This window comes from Protomyctophum bolini (genome assembly GCF_963924005.1).
Source record: "Protomyctophum bolini genome assembly, chromosome: 5".
Taxonomy (NCBI): Eukaryota; Metazoa; Chordata; class Actinopteri; order Myctophiformes; family Myctophidae; genus Protomyctophum; species Protomyctophum bolini.
This window is the reverse complement of record NC_137866.1, coordinates 9,497,435-9,516,755: the sequence shown is the minus strand read 5'-3', so window position 1 is coordinate 9,516,755 and position 19,321 is coordinate 9,497,435. Positions and strand designations below refer to the sequence as shown.

Genomic DNA, 19,321 nt, shown 5'->3' with positions numbered 1-19,321 from the left:
TCATAATCTGATTTAATGAGATTTAAGCAGTCCCACCTGTCCTGAGTCAAACTAATTATACGCAGAGCGAGGTCGGTGTGACTCACAGTGACCACAGAGATACCTCCGCCATCAACACAGTCAGGGAAGAGACTCTTCAAAGTCTGACGAATTTCGGTGTATTTACCACAGACTGTCAAAAACGTAACAGTGACTTCACCCATTGGTGATGCAACGAATAGTTCTAATACAGACTCGTTTTGGAGCCACTTTTTCTCCAAATTCAAATCTACCGTCTTGGAACTGAAATTCACTCAGTAGAGCCTGTAGAAGACCTAGAAGTATGCCCTACTTCATCATCAATTTTAAAATGAATGGGACCATAATTGACAAAAATGATTTTTTTTTCTTTTCTAAACCGGATCACAACTCGGTTTAGATTTAGAACAAAGGTTTCCCTCCGAGGTGGAAAGTCTGGTGATGTGAGGTTAACCTACTACTAGTACTACTACTACTACTACTACTACTACTAGAGGTCTTCTCTTTTCCACCAGTACAAGTTGAGTGCTGCATTAACAACTGGTCCACCTCTATATGTTTCTTACAGCCAACATAGAAGTACACAGCTCAGAGACTGTTACAGCCAGTGCTGTAGCCTAGGGTTTTTCAGGCGGTATACCATAACTATTCCCTGCGAGACATGCACATGTAAATCATTTCATCCATTGACCACACGCAAGCGTATACGCTTGCGTGTGGTCAATGGATGAAATTATTTCTTTATTTTTATCCCAAACTTCGGCACAGCATACTATATAGAGTATAACGGTAGACTTACTAGACTACATCACTGGTTACAGCTGTGTGTGGACTGTGGAGTACACACATGCACATGCAAATAATTGTTGGAGAAATATTTGGAGAAAAATGAAACAATTCCTCTAATAATTCACACATGGCTGAGTAAGAGCCTCCGCTCTGCTAATCATATAAATATCTATTGTGGAATGAAATGAATTGGCCAAGTCCCATGTAAATCTGGTATGTTCATTCAAACTGTCAGTAGTCCCGAACCCATGCCATTAACATTTTAAATAGGTAGGTAGTCTTGTATGAAAATTTGACCTAACCTTGGGATCAGCCTGTTTTAAGTTGTAAATCTACTAGCATACGTTAGTAGTTGTTGGCATTTTTTTTAAGTGAAAACAGGTGAGCATCAGCTGGAAGTTGAGGTTGGAAACAGGTTGACAATAAACCTCTGGATTCTGTTGTCATCGAGGCTTAGAAGTTCCAAATAATAGATTGATTCTGTTTCATCTTACCGTAAGTGAAAAGAGTCTGTAAAACTCCTCAGCTTACTAAAAATGTCATACTCTCATAATTCTAATACTGCAGAGACTGTGATGGAATATGAGCCTAAATCGAGAGCGAGGGTTTTCTTTGTCTGCTTTCAGTTCAGAAAGAGGTAAACATTTAACGCACGTCCGCCAAAGGAACTACGTAACTAAGTAGAAGAATAAATTGGCCGATGTGAAAACCAAACGCCAGATGTGCTTCCTGCCATGACTGACAGGTTGACTTAAGTATAGGCATCAAGATACCTCCAGAAATGACAGTGTGTTGCTGCATCCAAACCACAGCAATGCTTTGTTCACTCCAAACAATGCAGCCCTGGTTTTAGCCTATCACCATTGTTCAGCCCTTCACCACATTTATAGCCTTCACCACGTTTAGCCCTCACCACGTTTAGACTAGGTGACTTTGACACTGTGAACGGTGGTCGTTTTATTGGCCTCTTCACAAGGCGTCCCCCGATCCCCAGTGTAGTGTGTGTGTGTGTGTGTGTGTGTGTGTGTGTGTGTGTGTGTGTGTGTGCGCACGCGCGCGCGCGGGAATGTGTGTGCGTGCGTCTGTGCCTATAGTGATGCAAGTTCTTGGGAATGATAATGCCATTTGTCACAAAGTAAAAATACATTTATGAAAGCAACTTGTGGATTGAGCCACATGGCTGCAAAAAAATGATTTACTGTAGGCAGCTCAGTTGAAGGCCAGATGAACTCAAATTACAGGTTATCTTGTCATGATCATGATTCTTCTCCCTCTACCTACACCCCCCCCCCCCCCCCCCCCACCTCTCTCTCTCTCTCTCTCTCTCTCTCTCTCTCTCTCTCTCTCTCTCTCTCTCTCTCTCTCTCTCTCTCTCTAAACTATTACTTGGAGACCTGTGTTTTTGTCCTCTTTTCCATGCCCGGAACTTTCCATTCCCTCAGTGCCACCAGTCTGTCCCCGGTTCAGTCACTGAAGGGAATGAATAAATTAATAAATGAATCAACCAACTACGTTTTGTTGACATTCACTGTACAACGGTTTCTGTTCAGCAGACATGTCAACCTTGATGTCAGGAAAGCCACAAGGCATGAAGCAACAAAGGCAAATCCATGCAACTTAACAAAAGATAAAACTCAAGACAAAAAAAGGCCAACATGTATTGGGACAGCGTCAAAGCTAAAAAAACAAAACCTTGGCATTTCAATGTGTGTGTCTCCTGTTCAAGCCCTAAATGACGCCCTTGCCGTCTTTGGTGGTTTTCTCGGGCCGACCCCATGGTTGTAAAAGGCCAGTCCGTACGTCTCCCTCCCTCATGGGGGATGTGAGGCCAGCTCCACAGAGAAGTCCAAGAGCAGAGAGGAGCCAACATAAGCCTGCCATGGTCTAAATCTGAAACCAGCAACATGTGAAAGAATGCATTTTTCCATCCAAGCAGCTTTCTCGTGACCCTGGAACCTTCTTGCTTCCTGGTTTGAATCCTTGCTTGTTTGCTTGTGTGTGTGCAGTATATACGCGCTGTGTGCTATTGCATACTGTACGTCTGTTTATGTACAGTGCGTGTGTGGTGCACACTTAGGCCGGGAGCCAGGTCCACGCCTCAGGATGAGTTTTGCTATGTTTTTTTCACTATGATTTCCTGTTATCCTGCCATCACGAGTGCATAACGACCACCCTCAACTCGGCCCTGTTTGGTCACAGGGACCAACAAATTAACAATCCCCCCTAGAGAGCGTCGCAGTCCCACCCCCTTTCATGACGGCGCCAGGCCCAGGAAATGATTCCCAATGCATTTTTTTCATATACATTTCAAAAGGGGGTCACGACTCGAGTTGGCTTTGACCGTGGCGTAACCATCTTTAAATAAATACTTTTTGAAATGTCTGAAAGGAAAATGAACGGAGAATCATTTCCTGGGCCCTGGTAGGGGGCGGGACTGCGACGCTCTATTGGGAAAAAGCTTCTGGAGAAATGATGTAATTGTACATATTTAAGGTAATGCACAAATGGTCAGAAAACTCAAATTAACTGTACTCCCTTTTGAAATGTCTATGGGAAAAATGCATTGGGAATCATTTCCTGGGCCTGGTGCCGTCATGAAAGGGACTGGGACTGTGACGCTCTATAGGGGGGATTGTTAATTTGTTGGTCCCTGAGATCAAACAGGGCCGAGTTGAGGGTGGTCGTTATGCACTCGTGATGGCCCAAGGTATAAGATAACAGGAAATCATAGTGAAAAAAACATAGCAAAACTCATCCTGAGGAGTGGACATGGCTCCCGGCCTAAGTGTGTGTATACAATGTGTATAGCTACATACAGTGTGTGTGTACCGTATGCACATAAAGTTTAATTTGCGTGCATGTGTCCCATCACAGTGCACTGCTCCAGTGTGCTCCACAGCCATGGCCAGGGCTGTGGGAGCAGCCAGCTGCATTGTGTGGGCCCCAGCTGGGAGCCTGGCGTCTGGACGCTGGGGGTTTGGCTGGGAGCTTAACATGGCTCATAAATACACTGGGGGCCTGACTGTAGAGCTGATAAAAACAAATACTGTACAAGTGGCGTGCACTGACTTATACTACTGACTATAGGCAACGCGAAAAATAAAATACGCTCGCTCGCACGCACGCACGCACAAACGCACACACACACACACACACACAGACAGACACTCATTATGTCCACACTAGCACACATGAACACTAACACAGTACTAACGTACTGTAAATCGCTCTGGATTAATTAAGAGCGTCTGCTAGCCTATAAATTGGCATAAATTGTTAATTGTAAACACAGATGGCCGCATAAACACACATGAAGACAATCAGAGTATCGGACACAAACACGAATTATGGCCACACAAACACAAATTATGGCCACAACAAACACACATGAACACAAACACACACAAGCACATAATGGCCACACCATAGATAAGAAAGCTAGATGGCTCACCCGCGCTCTGGCCAATGGAGAGCGACGTTGCGGCCATCTTACCTCGAGGCCACCTAACATTGTGTGTGTCTATGGGGCATGTACTTTCAAATAACCACAACTTGCTCAATTTTCAACCGATTTTCAAACGGGTTGGTCTGTTATAAACGTCAGAGATGTCCGCATACTTATATGCATTTATACAACGTTCACATAAAAAACTAAATTAAGCAGAAAAGCTTACTCCGCCTTAAGCCTTCTAGACTTTATATATATCTATATCCATGAGCCACACAAGCACACAAACATGATGTCCAGACTCAGAGAAGCACACAGACATAAGAGATGTCCATGGGTGTTTATGACGGTGTCGCTTTTTTTGTGCAGACACGCCGGACACACTATCGTACACCTATGAATAACTAGAAGCCCCAAAATAAGGAGCAACGTCTAGTGTTGATAGCTTGATGCTCAGTTCTGTTTCTATCGTGTGAACGTCACGTTTGTTGACTTAATGACTTGGTTTATGGGCTTATGGCACAAGTTCATATTCCATCGGGACATGGAGATGTGATCCACAGACCATTGATACATTCCCACTTCCTTATCATTTACTGGCTGCTTCATACTTCATATCCTGCGAAAATATGCAACACGTTCTGCCAACAATGATTTCAACAAACGGGGAGGGGGGGAGGTGCGATTCAGAGTTATGGGCCGAAATAGAGCGACAGACAAATATGTATACTGCACATATTGCTTTAAAAGTGTATGTGCTGTATACAGCAATTAGAATTGTAGGCTACGTTTTAACTATTCAACTTTAATAGTGTACAAAAGTGGGTCCATTTGGCCTGGACCGTGGCTCAGCGGTCCAGGCACCTTGGCCGGTAGTCCAAGTCTGGCAGTGTGCCGCGGGTTCGACTCCCGATCCCGACAGCCTTTACTGCATGTCACTCCCCCATCTCTCTCCCCCATTTCCTGTCAGTTAATTATATAAAATAAAGTCGAAAGCCGCAAAAAAAAAAACATAAAAAAAAAAGTGGGTCCATTTGTACATTCTTTGTGTAGGTGTGTGTGGGAGGGGGGGACGACACTATCAAAATGTAGATTCTGATAGTTGTGGTTTGTTCTTCCTATATTTATGTTACGTTTTCTCTTTGTGTGCGGTATGTATATTGTTATGTCATGTGATCGGTGTCCCTGGAAAGGGGGCCGTGGGAGGAGGGGAAATAGGCAGAGGGGACACACACACACACACACATTTAACATATTTGGCTGTAATTGTCCTACAACGATTGTAAGAAGTGGAAAAATAACAAAACAAATGGAACGTAAACACTGGGAAGACAAGTGGCTGCGAGTGGAGAGACGATGGACAGAAAGGGCTGTGGTGCGCGGTCCACCCAGAGTGGAAGGCCTGTGGCTTCTGGGGGATTTGGCGTGGAGGAGCTGAGGGTTTGGCCCGTGAGATCAGGAGAGGGAAGTCAGCTGTTTACCCTCCCTCCTTCCCCTCCCTGACACTCCCACTCTAATGGGAGGGTCACATTAAACCACCCTGATATTATGCTCAACTCTGCGCACGCACGCACGCAAGGTCAATTGAATGGATGACTTTCATGTGAGGGCTAGAGTTGCACGGCTGTGTACCGACTGCAGTGTTGAGTTACACAGCAGGGCCGATATGCTGCGCAGTGCTCCGTCTGTATTTGACTTTTGATAGACGTCAAATCAAACGTGCTTTATTCCGTCTGCCGCTCGGGTCCAGGGCATTTATGTGTCTGTTGACAATGAGCAATGTTTTCCTTCGGCCGACGCCGGTTGACAGTATGCTTTTCCCCTTGGCATCGAGTTAGTTTTCATCTAATGTGTTTCTGTGAGTCAGTATTGGTATTTGCAGGCTGGCTGGTGAGAAGGCACCCTGCTGCATTATGAATGAGTCTCGGCTCTTCTTAACACGGCGTTGGGTTTCTGAGCTCGTCAATCATTAAAAACAGACAGCAGGGCGGGGTTGGACAAGGCCGCGAGGCGGGTGGGGGCATAGGGAGGGGGGCATAGGGAGGGGTGGTGGGGGGGGAATAGGGAGGGGTGGGGGGGGGCATAGGGAGGGGTGGGGGGGGGAATAGGGAGGGGTGGGGGGGGAATAGGGAGGGGTGGGGGGGGGCATAGGGAGGGGTGGGGGGGCATAGGGAGGGAGCCATCCTGGCAAAATAAGGACTGATTTAGGGCATGGTCGGTCACACATCTGCGTCCGAAATGCTGTAGCCAACGCACGCCGAGGTGTCACACGTGTACGCTGTAGCCAACGCACGCCGAGGTGTCACACGTGTACGCTGTAGCCAACGCACGCCGATGTGACACACGTGTACGCTGTAGCCAACGCACGCCGATGTGTCACACGTGTCATTTTCCCACGTTGTCGTCTAGAGGCTTGTGGACAGAAGTGTCGGTTTTCTGCAGTTCATTCGACCTTCGTTGGAACGGTTGACTCACTGCAATCAAAATGTCTGCCAAGCAGGGTCAACCACAGCGCTTCTTTTCTATTGGTCCAAACTCCCCTTGTTCCCACAGAATGGACGTGAATGGGATGCTGGCGCCTCTGAAAGCATACGAGTGACCGTGCCGTTATACTGTGTCTCACACCAACTGTACAATACAGCTTGTAATGTAGAGCAAATCTCATCACACCCAGGAGGTACGCAAACAAACCCACCTCGACATATCCCATCTGCAAGCTGTCATAATCATCATACCCTGCTATGGTGAAAACCTGCTGGATTCACTCTACCGGAGGATGCTGTAATCTGTTTGCTTTGGTCTGAACCACTAATGTGTTTGACATTTAAGGATGGCCATACTGCATACATCAGTGCTCACTGTCCCAACAATTATGGTAATAACTCCCTCCTGCTCTGCTTTCACCTTTAATACGCAAGTTTTACATAACTGTGAAAAGCCAATATTTTATTTGGTTTTCTTCCATATGAAAGGCCCTTTTTAGTGCACAGGTTCAATGCTGTTGTTTTTAAATGTGCTCTTTAAATAAAGTGGATTGGATTGGATTATGTTCTGTGATGCAATACAATGTGCTGCAAATCTGCTTACGCAAGTGATATCCCTGTTACACAGTTACTATCACGGATTGACTTTCTACTTTATTAAAGTAGCAGACTAATTTGAATAGTGTCTTACAACATTTGGGATCGTGTCAGGATGAACTTTGAGCCATTGAGCCTTATATTATTATCATTTATTGTCGAGACTAGAGGCAAGATGTTGCAAGCCTGGCATAGGCTTTCCCCAAGAGTGTGTGGGGATGACACACAACAGGTGTGCAGTGCAGCCACACTTAATCATGTTGGACTCAGGCCAAGGTATGACTGCTTAAAACAACTTCACCCACCCACGCCATACGTCCTATATCTGAATGCATTCGCTTAGAACAGTGCTTCTCAACTTATTCTGGACCACTTGGAAATCTTGAAAGTGTTCGCGGCACAACCGTCTAACCACTTGCCGGGTGAATTTTCGGTGCATTTTTGTTTTGGCAATTATTCTCACGGCCCACCACAGGTTGAGAACCTGCACCTGCTTAGAACACAACTCATCGCGTTTGTGTGTGTTTCATTTCGGTGTCGGAAGCACACAATACTGTGTGCAGGTTGTATTTTGACCAGTCCAGCCCGTGACCCAAAATGAGTTTGACTCCCTGCGCCCTGATGTAACCCTGCAGCTCTGGCAGCAATTAACCCTGCTCAGTGATAATCAACAGAGCCTCTCCCCTGCTGATCACATTCTGTGCATTTTCCAGTAAATGAAGGCAATGTAAACACACTCGAGAAGTTCGGTAAAGCATCTGGATAGAATTCTCTCTCTCCCTCTGATGACCTGTTTCATTGAATTATTCATGGGTCGCCTTGGCTCTGGGAGGGAGGTCAGCTAACTCAGCCTGATCAATGTTGGATTAGTCCCATGGTTTCTTTCGGCACAATCAAGAAACACAGAGAGTGTTCTGTGAAACCTCTTGTGTTAGGATCAGTCTCGTGTTTTGATTGTGGTGTTTTGTGTGTAGGACGGAGTATGTGTGTGTGTGTGTATGGGAGGGTTCAGTTAAGTTGACAAATGGCATTGCTTAGCCTTTGTTAGTCCTACGTTAGATTTTCAAGCAGTTTGGGGTTGGTGACAGACCCCAGAGACGTATGGATACAAAGGCTATGATGAGACGTATTACCTGAAACTGAACATATCCTATGTATGTGCAGTGGGGAGTGCAGCGGGAGAACTCTGTGGTATGAGGTGGAAGACATTCATGTGATGGTTGGGTTGGGTTTGGTATGGCACGGATAAGGATGGTGAAATCCCCTATTAGGATCTGGTCCACCACCCTTATTCCTTCCCACACTGACTCAAACCACATGCTAAAGAAAGACACTATGAGTTCAGCTAAGTGTTACCTCAGCAGACACTCCAGCCAAGAGTTCCTTCCTCGGTAACAAATGGCTGTGATGGAGTGTGAGAGTATATGTGCGTGCATGCATGTGCTTGCACTGGTGCATGTGTGTGTGTGTGCGCGCGCCAAGTCTATTTCTATTTAATCATAAGTCATCCAAAAATATTAGGGTGTAGTACTTTAGTTTTGTTAAGCGTTCCTTCTCCTTTGCACTTTGAAGTGTGCAAACTCTCCAGCCGAGCTAAGCAGCTTAGTGTGTGTGTTGTGGTGAAGTGGGTGCAGTGTAAATCTGAAGGCACCTCCTCTCTGGGCTCTAAAGACCACTCACCCATCACCCTCGTCTTTGATCCAGCCCGACTTTACGGGCTCTCGAATGCCGCTCAGCGAGTGAGAAATATGGTTTTGACAAAACATCTGCTCGACAAACGTATACTATACTGAGCTGCAGTTCAGCAGCTGGAAACTTCCAATGTGGAAAGAGGACGAATTCTCTGACTTGGAAAGTGGTGGAATGGAATTATGGAAAGGCATCACAATGGCATCTTCATCAAAGCTGATGCAACGGAGGAGGCCAGGACAAGTCTTGTTACCTCCTCTGAGTCCTGACTGAGCGAACAGCCTCCGCATAACATATGAATCACCACATGATCGGGTTTCATAAGGCCTCAGCGCTCTGCTGCCTCACAGGATGTAATATGGAGGGAGAAGAAAAAAAAACTAGCGTAGACAGCACAAGCTTACATCACGCGACAAAACGACAAAGGCACATGGGAATCCTAAAAAAGGAAATTGAGCAGTTAAAGTCAATATTTGTTTTCTTCACAGCAATACTATTACCCTCTAATACCCATAATCCCACGGGACTATTCCATCCCCCTTCGCTGTGGCTCTGTGTCCCGTGGAAGAACGAGGAGGGCCGACTGGTCTATGCGGATGGACGGCGGGGGGGTTGGGGGGGGGGACGGGGGACTGTGAATTACACCCCACCCAGATTTAGGGGGTCTTTTTTCAGCCAACACCCTTGGCCTGGTGAATACCTAAAGCATTGCACAATGAGAGTGGCTGACCAAAACCATGTGTGGAGTGGACTAAATTTTGTAATATGGATGTACATACCGGTCCGGTATGTTTGTGAGCAACAGAGAGTTGAAAGAGAACAGATAAAGGTAGAACAGAGACAGAGAGAGAGAGAGAGAGAGAGAGAGAGAGAGAGAGAGAGAGAGAGAAGGATGGGTGTTCTATTTATGATGTTTCTTTGGCCTTAGCGTCTGTCTGTGCCCAGTTCGAAAAACAAGTGCCATTGTGTCACTGTACCAGCCAACAATAACAGGTGTGAGAGAGCAAGTCAAAACATCCCACTGGCTGAGGTATCTGTTTCCCATTTCTTCTCCTCGGAAACATTTCAATAATATGAGGCCACATCAGTGAGAGAAAGAAGGGCACTTCAAAAGGGCCAACAATCATGCCCCTGCCATGTACAGTATTGTGCCCCTTCCTGTACGAGCTACAGAATACCGTACCGTATATACAGTATACGCCCATGTCGTCTGATCCACATCAAGTCTTATTGCTTTTGCAGTTAAAAGGAACCCGCCTTTCAACACAATTACGGGTCATATGGAATAGCAAACATTATCCACATGCGAGCTCTTTAAGTTGGTTTGTCTGATCCTGAGATGTGGTTGAATTGTCAAACAGTGGATTTTTCAAGGGTACTTTGCCTTACCGCAGGCGCAGACTTGAAGGGCTATAAAGTGCGCAATAAAACATTTTATTGTTTCAGTAATATGCCTATTTGTTCCAGAAAAACAACTTTTTCAGATATTTGCACAATTTGACTATGAATTTCCATTACATTTCTCATGTTGTCTTTTCTGTTTTGTTGTTGTCTGCAGATGAACCGATGCCCCTGGTACAGCTAAATGACTCCCTGCTGGCCCCGGGGCCCCTTCCTCCTCTCCCCACACCGCCCACACCGCCCATGGACTCCGACATGCCCATGGTGACCTGCGACCTACTCCCCACTCAGACTCCTCCGCTGATACCGCCGTCCTCCCCGGGCTGTGGCAACGGCGGCAGCGGTAGTGCCAATCCGGAGCATCCCGATGGAGGAACCCCGGGCCCAGGGGCTCCGGGGGCCCCGGCCTCCAACGGCCCCTCCAACCCAGAGACGGAGGAGGACAAGGCTAAGAAACTACTCTACTGCTCCCTCTGCAAGGTGGCCGTCAACTCCCTGTCACAGCTGGAGGCTCACAACAAAGGTATAGCTGTAGCTGCCACAGCGTGTGTACACCAGGGCTCATCGCCATGCTGGGTTGTGGTGGACAGTTTGGTCAAATTTCTATTTTTGCCATGGATATACAAATGAACCAGAAAACACAAAGAGCTGTAGCCTTAAATGACCTTAACAGTTCTGTAACTCTACTCTGTAACTGAGTGTGTACAAATGGAACCAAATGGACCTGTAAGGGTCCTTAGAATAACATTTCGAGAAACACAGTCCTAGTGGACTCCTAATGTGCCAGCATAGTGTCATAGTAAATCAGTGTTAAACATTCTGAAGAAAATCTGGAGACTGTCATTAAGTTATTGGGTCACGCATGCATACACACACACCTGGACACCATTGCCCTTATCTCATACCTTATCTTGATTCAGCTCACTTTGAGAAAAGTACCTGTAGGGTGGCTATAAGTACTTTGGTGTGAGACTGCAGGGTTCTGACTGAAAGTAGCACCGATCAGCAGATAAATGATCTGCTTCACTGCGCTTTAAGTTCAAACTCTGTAACAGAGCACTGCTCTCCTGTTTTTTTCCGGAGCTACGTCAAGGTGGCCCCGTGGCAGCGTATTTCTGCTCACCTGTCTGTACACGTTCTCTCATATGGCACGCCGGCTGCACATCCTACACCACGCCTCACCTCACTCACACCACCATGAGACGTAATTATTTAAAGAAAACTCTCCCCCGCTCAAAGATTTGACGATTGATGGTGTCACATCAGGCAGCAGGCGTGCCCGAGGCTGCTTCAACAGGACGGGTAACACTGGTAACAGCTATACCTGAATGATTCAAACAGGGTGCAACTGAAATAACAGGTCATTCACTGTGTGTGGGTGTGAGATCTCTCTCTCTGACATCAGGCCTCAGCATTCTGTCAGGACAGTTTCGCACACATCACACGTGACATGAGCAGACATGAGCGGGGCTTTAAATGTCACTGAGCAGCCCACTCCCTGCCTGATCTAATTGTCCATGCCCACCAGCAGCAGTCTACCTTTGTGTGTGACATTGTGTCTCACTAGAGGACACCACACTGTTGGCGTCTGTTGGTCCTTGAACCTCCACTCTTTATTTTGGGACAGGCAGCTCCCCAGGCAGCCGTGCACTACAAGACCTGCTTGGCCATTACTCTGCAGACCTTGTACACACACATGCAATGCATGCACTCACAGACACACGCACACACACGAGCACACACGGACACCAACCTGCACGCACACACACACCCTGATGCATGCACACCTACGTACAGTACTGTATGTCCTCATGCGCACTGCGCATGCAATCTGCGCCTTCACGCACACATGCATACGCACAGTCCCCAGAAGTTGCGAATGCATCTTAAATCTGCACCTACAGTATTAATTACATTAACGGTGGTAGTTGCAAGGGGGGCAGTTTAGCGTCATGCCCAAGACACACACACACACACACACACAAGCAATGAACGAACGCACACACTCGCCACACACGGAGCAACGCAGTGAGCCAGGTGTGCTGTGTGATGTACCGTTAGCAGACATGTCCTTGGCGTGTTGAGAGTAGTATGATATGGTGTCTGTTCGGTACCTTTTTTGGCCACTGGTGGCGCTAGTGAGCAATTAATGCATAATTTGCATAATTAATTATGCAAATTAGTAATTAAACATTCCTTGAATTCCATAGATATAATTAGCATAATCATAAATCATAAATATCCATAACCAATAAAATATCCATAAATATAATTAGCATATAATAGTTTATAATTAAATAATAATAAAAGTTAATAATAGGTTATTTATAAATCTATAAAATGCATGATGTGGGGTATGTGTGTGTGTGTGTGTGTGTGATTAGCTGATCTCATCTCTCTCTCTCCCTCCTTGTGCCATGCCTCCCGCATACAGAGATGCTGACTCGAAGGTGTGAAAAACAAACAAATGTAAATTTGTTTGTTTGTCACTGGGGTTAAGGTGGGGGGATGGGCTCCCAGTCTTTGTGGATTGCCATGGGCCAGACATGCAAATTAGATAAATGAGGGGTGGGGTGGGGGGATGGGTTCTAACCAGGTGCCAGACATGCAAATTAAATGAAAGCGCGGGGGTAGGGGTGGGGGGATGGGCTCCCCCCTTTGTGGAATGCCAGGTGCCAGACATGCAAATTAGATAAACACAGAGGTGGGGGCTCCACTCTTTGAAGTGAATTGTATGCATAAATTAATCAAGGTAGTATTTAAATTCCTTACATACATTGACAGTGGGTGTGTGATTCCACCTAGTGGTCAATATCTATATAAATATTTACACTGCAATACCATTTATGCCCTGATGTGATCTCAGTCATCTAGGGAAATGTTTTTTCAATCATTGGTCTGGGGACCACCAGTGGTCCTTGAATGTAATTATTGTGTAAGTCAAGGATATCCCCCTAGTGGTCAATTTCTATAAATATATTTACAACTGCAATACCATTTATGCCCTGATGTGATTTCAGTCACCTAGGGAAATGTTTTCAAGCAATGGTCTGTGGGCTACCGATGGTCTTTGAGAGGGTTCAGGTGACCCTCCCCAGCTAAATCATGGAGAGTTGGTAACCAAATAGTCTCCTTATAGATCTTTAACTCTATACTTTTCAAAATGTTGGGATCTTTGAATTTTGTATGCTTCATGTGGTACTAATGTGTTTGGGTTAATGTCTGTCTGGTATTATTTTCGGTGTTTTGTGTTGTCTCTTTGAATTTTTTATGTTTCATGTTGTCCAAATGGGGTTGGGTATTGTATATCTTGTATTATTTTTGGTGTTTTGTGTTGTGTCTTTGAATTTTGCATGCTTCATGTGGTACTAGGTGTTTGGGTTATTGTCTGTCTTGTATTATTTTTGGTGTTTTGTGTTGGGATCTTTGAATTTTTTATGTTTCATGTTGTCCAAACGGGTTGGGTATTGTAAATCTTGTATTATTTTTTGTGTTTTGTGTTGTGTCTTTGAATTTTGCATGCTTCATGTGGTACTAGGTGTTTGGGTTATTGTCTGTCTTGTATTATTTTTGGTGTTTTGTGTTGGGATCTTTGATTTTTTTATGTTTCATGTTGTCCAAATGGGTTGGGTATTGTAAATCTTGTATTATTTTTTGTGTTTTGTGTTGTGTCTTTGAATTTTGCATGCTTCATGTGGTACTAGGTGTTTGGGTTATTGTCTGTCTTGTATTATTTTTGGTGTTTTGTGTTGGGATCTTTGAATTTTTTATGTTTCATGTTGTCCAAATGGGTTGGGTATTGTAAATCTTGTATTATTTTTTGTGTTTTGTGTTGTGTCTTTGAATTTTGCATGCTTCATGTGGTACTAGGTGTTTGGGTTATTGTCTGTCTTGTATTATTTTTGGTGTTTTGTGTTGGGATCTTTGAATTTTTTATGTTTCATGTTGTCCAAATGGGGTTGGGTATTGTAAATCTTGTATTATTTTTTGTGTTTTGTGTTGTGTCTGTGAATTTTGCATGCTTCATGTGGTACTAGGTGTTTGGGTTATTGTCTGTCTTGTATTATTTTTGGTGTTTTGTGTTGGGATCTTTGAATTTTTTATGTTTCATGTTGTCCAAATAGGGTTGGGTATTGTAAATCTTGTATTATTTTTTGTGTTTTGTGTTGTGTCTTTGAATTTTGCATGCTTCATGTGGTACTAGGTGTTTGGGTTATTGTCTGTCTTGTATTATTTTTGGTGTTTTGTGTTGGGATCTTTGAATTTTTTATGTTTCATGTTGTCCAAATGGGGTTGGGTATTGTAAATCTTGTATTATTTTTGTGTTTTGTGTTGGGTCTTTGAATTTTGCATGCTTCATGTGGTACTAGGTGTTTGGGTTATTGTCTGTCTTGTGTTATTTTTGGTGTTTTGTGTTGGGATCTTTGAATTTTTTATGTTTCATGTTGTCCAAATGGGGTTGGGTATTGTAAATCTTGTATTATTTTTGGTGTTTTGGGTTGTGTCTTTGAATTTTGCATGCTTCATGTGGTACTAGGTGTTTGGGTTATTGTCTGTCTTGTATTATTTTTGGTGTTTTGTGTTGGGATCTTTGAATTTTTTATGTTTCATGTTGTCCAAATGGGGTTGGGTATTGTAAATCTTGTATTATTTTTGGTGTTTTGGGTTGTGTCTTTGAATTTTTGCATGCTTCATGTGGTACTAGGTGTTTGGGTTATTGTCTGTCTTGTGTTATTTTTGGTGTTTTGTGTTGGGATCTTTGAATTTTTTATGTTTCATGTTGTCCAAATGGGGTTGGGTATTGTAAATCTTGTATTATTTTTTGTGTTTTGTGTTGTGTCTTTGAATTTTTGCATGCTTCATGTGGTACTAGGTGTTTGGGTTATTGTCTGTCTTGTGTTATTTTTGGTGTTTTGTGTTGGGATCTTTGAATTTTTTATGTTTCATGTTGTCCAAATGGGGTTGGGTATTGTAAATCTTGTATTATTTTTGGTGTTTTGGGTTGTGTCTTTGAATTTTGCATGCTTCATGTGGTACTAGGTGTTTGGGTTATTGTCTGTCTTGTATTATTTTTGGTGTTTTGTGTTGGGATCTTTGAATTTTTTATGTTTCATGTTGTCCAAATGGGGTTGGGTATTGTAAATCTTGTATTATTTTTTGTGTTTTGTGTTGTGTCTTTGAATTTTGCATGCTTCATGTGGTACTAGGTGTTTGGGTTATTGTCTGTCTTGTATTATTTTTGGTGTTTTGTGTTGGGATCTTTGAATTTTTTTTTATGTTTCATGTTGTCCAAATGGGGTGGGGTATTGTAAATCTTGTATTATTTTTTGTGTTTTGTGTTGTGTCTTTGAATTTTGCATGCTTCATGTGGTACTAGGTGTTTGGGTTATTGTCTGTCTTGTATTATTTTTGGTGTTTTGTGTTGGGATCTTTGAATTTTTTATGTTTCATGTTGTCCAAATGGGGTTGGGTATTGTAAATCTTGTATTATTTTTTGTGTTTTGTGTTGTGTCTTTGAATTTTGCATGCTTCATGTGGTACTATGTGTTTGGGTTATTGTCTGTCTTGTATTATTTTTGGTGTTTTGTGTTGGGATCTTTGAATTTTTTATGTTTCATGTTGTCCAAATGGGGTTGGGTATTGTAAATCTTGTATTATTTTTGGTGTTTTGGGTTGTGTCTTTGAATTTTGCATGCTTCATGTGGTACTAGGTGTTTGGGTTATTGTCTGTCTTGTATTATTTTTGGTGTTTTGTGTTGGGATCTTTGAATTTTTTATGTTTCATGTTGTCCAAATGGGGTTGGGTATTGTAAATCTTGTATTATTTTTGGTGTTTTGGGTTGTGTCTTTGAATTTTGCATGCTTCATGTGGTACTAAGTGTTTGGGTTATTGTCTGTCTTGTATTATTTTTGGTGTTTTGTGTTGGGATCTTTGAATTTTGCATGCTTCATGTGGTACTAGGTGTTTGGGTTATTGTCTGTCTTGTATTATTTTTGGTGTTTTGTGTTGGGATCTTTGAATTTTTTATGTTTCATGTTGTCCAAATGGGGTTGGGTATTGTAAATCTTGTATTATTTTTTGTGTTTTGTGTTGTGTCTTTGAATTTTGCATGCTTCATGTGGTACTAGGTGTTTGGGTTATTGTCTGTCTTGTATTATTTTTGGTGTTTTGTGTTGGGATCTTTGAATTTTTTATGTTTCATGTTGTCCAAATGGGGTTGGGTATTGTAAATCTTGTATTATTTTTGGTGTTTTGGGTTGTGTCTTTGAATTTTGCATGCTTCATGTGGTACTAGGTGTTTGGGTTATTGTCTGTCTTGTATTATTTTTGGTGTTTTGTGTTGGGATCTTTGAATTTTTTATGTTTCATGTTGTCCAAATGGGGTTGGGTATTGTAAATCTTGTATTATTTTTTGGTGTTTTGGGTTGTGTCTTTGAATTTTGCATGCTTCATGTGGTACTAGGTGTTTGGGGTTATTGTCTGTCTTGTATTATTTTTGGTGTTTTGTGTTGGGATCTTTGAATTTTTTATGTTTCATGTTGTCCAAATGGGTTGGGTATTGTAAATCTTGTATTATTTTTTGTGTTTTGTGTTGTGTCTTTGAATTTTGCATGCTTCATGTGGTACTAGGTGTTTGGGTTATTGTCTGTCTTGTATTATTTTTGGTGTTTTGTGTTGGGATCTTTGAATTTTTATATGTTTCATGTTGTCCAAATGGGGTTGGGTATTGTAAATCTTGTATTATTTTTTGTGTTTTGTGTTGTGTCTTTGAATTTTGCATGCTTCATGTGGTACTAGGTGTTTGGGTTATTGTCTGTCTTGTATTATTTTTGGTGTTTTGTGTTGGGATCTTTGAATTTTTTATGTTTCATGTTGTCCAAATGGGTTGGGTATTGTAAATCTTGTATTATTTTTTGTGTTTTGTGTTGTGTCTTTGAATTTTGAATGCTTCATGTGGTACTAGGTGTTTGGGTTATTGTCTGTCTTGTATTATTTTTGGTGTTTTGTGTTGGGATCTTTGAATTTTTTTATGTTGCATGTTGTCCAAATGGGGTTGGGTATTGTAAATCTTGTATTATTTTTTGTGTTTTGTGTTGTGTCTTTGAATTTTGCATGCTTCATGTGGTACTAGGTGTTTGGGTTATTGTCTGTCTTGTATTATTTTTGGTGTTTTGTGTTGGGATCTTTGAATTTTTTATGTTTCATGTTGTCCAAATGGGGTTGGGTATTGTAAATCTTGTATTATTTTTTGTGTTTTGTGTTGTGTCTTTGAATTTTGCATGCCTCATGTGGTACTAGGTGTTTGGGTTATTGTCTGTCTTGTATTATTTTTGGTGTTTTGGTGTTGGGATCTTTGAATTTTTTATGTTTCATGTTGTCCAAATGGGGTTGGGTATTGTAAATCTTGTATTATTTTTTGTGTTTTGTGTTGTGTCTTTGAATTTTGCATGCTTCATGTGGTACTAGGTGTTTGGGTTATTGTCTGTCTTGTATTATTTTTTGGTGTTTTGTGTTGGGATCTTTGAATTTTTTATGTTTCATGTTGCCCAAATGGGTGGGGTATTGTAAATCTTGTATTTATTTTTTGTGTTTTGTGTTGTGTCTCTGAATTTTGCATGCTTCATGTGGTACTAGGTGTTTGGGTTATTGTCTGTCTTGTATTATTTTTGGTGTTTTGTGTTGGGATCTTTGAAAAAAATTTTATGTTTCATGTTGTCCAAATGGGGTTGGATATTGTAAATCTTGTATTATTTTTTGTGTTTTGTGTTGTGTCTTTGAATTTTGCATGCTTCATGTGGTACTAGGTGTTTGGGTTATTGTCTGTCTTGTATTATTTTTGGTGTTTTGTGTTGGGATCTTTGAAATTTTTATGTTTCATGTTGTCCAAATGGGTTGGGTATTGTAAATCTTGTATTATTTTTTGTGTTTTGTGTTGTGTCTTTGAATTTTGCATGCTTCATGTGGTACTAGGTGTTTGGGTTATTGTCTGTCTTGTATTATTTTGTGTGTTTTGTGTTGGGATCTTTGAATTTTTTATGTTTCATGTTGTCCAAATGGGGTGGGGTATTGTAAATCTTGTATTATTTTTTGTGTTTTGTGTTGTGTCTTTGAATTTTGCATGCTTCATGTGGTACTAGGTGGTTGGGTTATTGTCTGTCTTGTATTATTTTTGGTGTTTTGTGTTGTGACTTTGAATTTTTTATGTTTCATGTTGTCCTAAGGTGTATGGTTTATTGTCTGTCTTGTATTATTTTTGGTGTTTTGTGCTGTGTCTTTGAATTTTGTATGCTTCATGTGGTACTAATGTGTTTGGGTTATTGTCTGTCTTGTATTATTTTTGGTGTTTTGTGTTGTGACTTTGAATTTTGCATGCTTCATGTGGTACTAATTCAAAATATTATATTATTACAACAGGCCGCCTGTTTGTAATAATATAATATTTTGAATTAGTACCACATGAAGCATGCAAAATTCAAAGACACAACCCAAAACACAAAAAATAATACAAGATATACAATACCCAACCCCATTAGGACAACATGAAACATAAAAAATTCAAAGACACAACACAAAACCCCGAAAATAATACAAGACAGACAATAACCCAAACACATTAGTACCACCTGAAGCATGCATAATTCAAAGACACAACACAAAACACAAAAATAATACAAGATATACAATACCCAACCCCATTAGGACAACATGAAACATAAAAAATTCAAAGTCACAACACAAAACACCAAAAATAATACAAGACAGACAATAACCCAAACACATTAGTACCACATGAAGCATACAAAATTCAAAGACACAGCACAAAACACCAAAAATAATACAAGACAGACAATAAACCATACACCTTAGGACAACATGAAACATAAAAAATTCAAA

General features: G+C 42.1%; 1 protein-coding gene across 3 annotated transcripts in view; it reads left to right on the top strand.

Moving 5' to 3' along the window:
• znf385a (zinc finger protein 385A) overlaps positions 1 to 19,321 on the top strand; it is a 116,285-nt gene that overhangs the window by 85,267 nt on the left and 11,697 nt on the right. For all 3 annotated transcript variants that reach the window (XM_080764782.1, XM_080764781.1, XM_080764783.1), the window contains one exon: positions 10,583 to 10,948. In XM_080764782.1, coding sequence (XP_080620908.1) covers positions 10,583 to 10,948 — 366 coding nt within the window. The remainder of the gene's footprint in view (positions 1 to 10,582; positions 10,949 to 19,321) is intronic.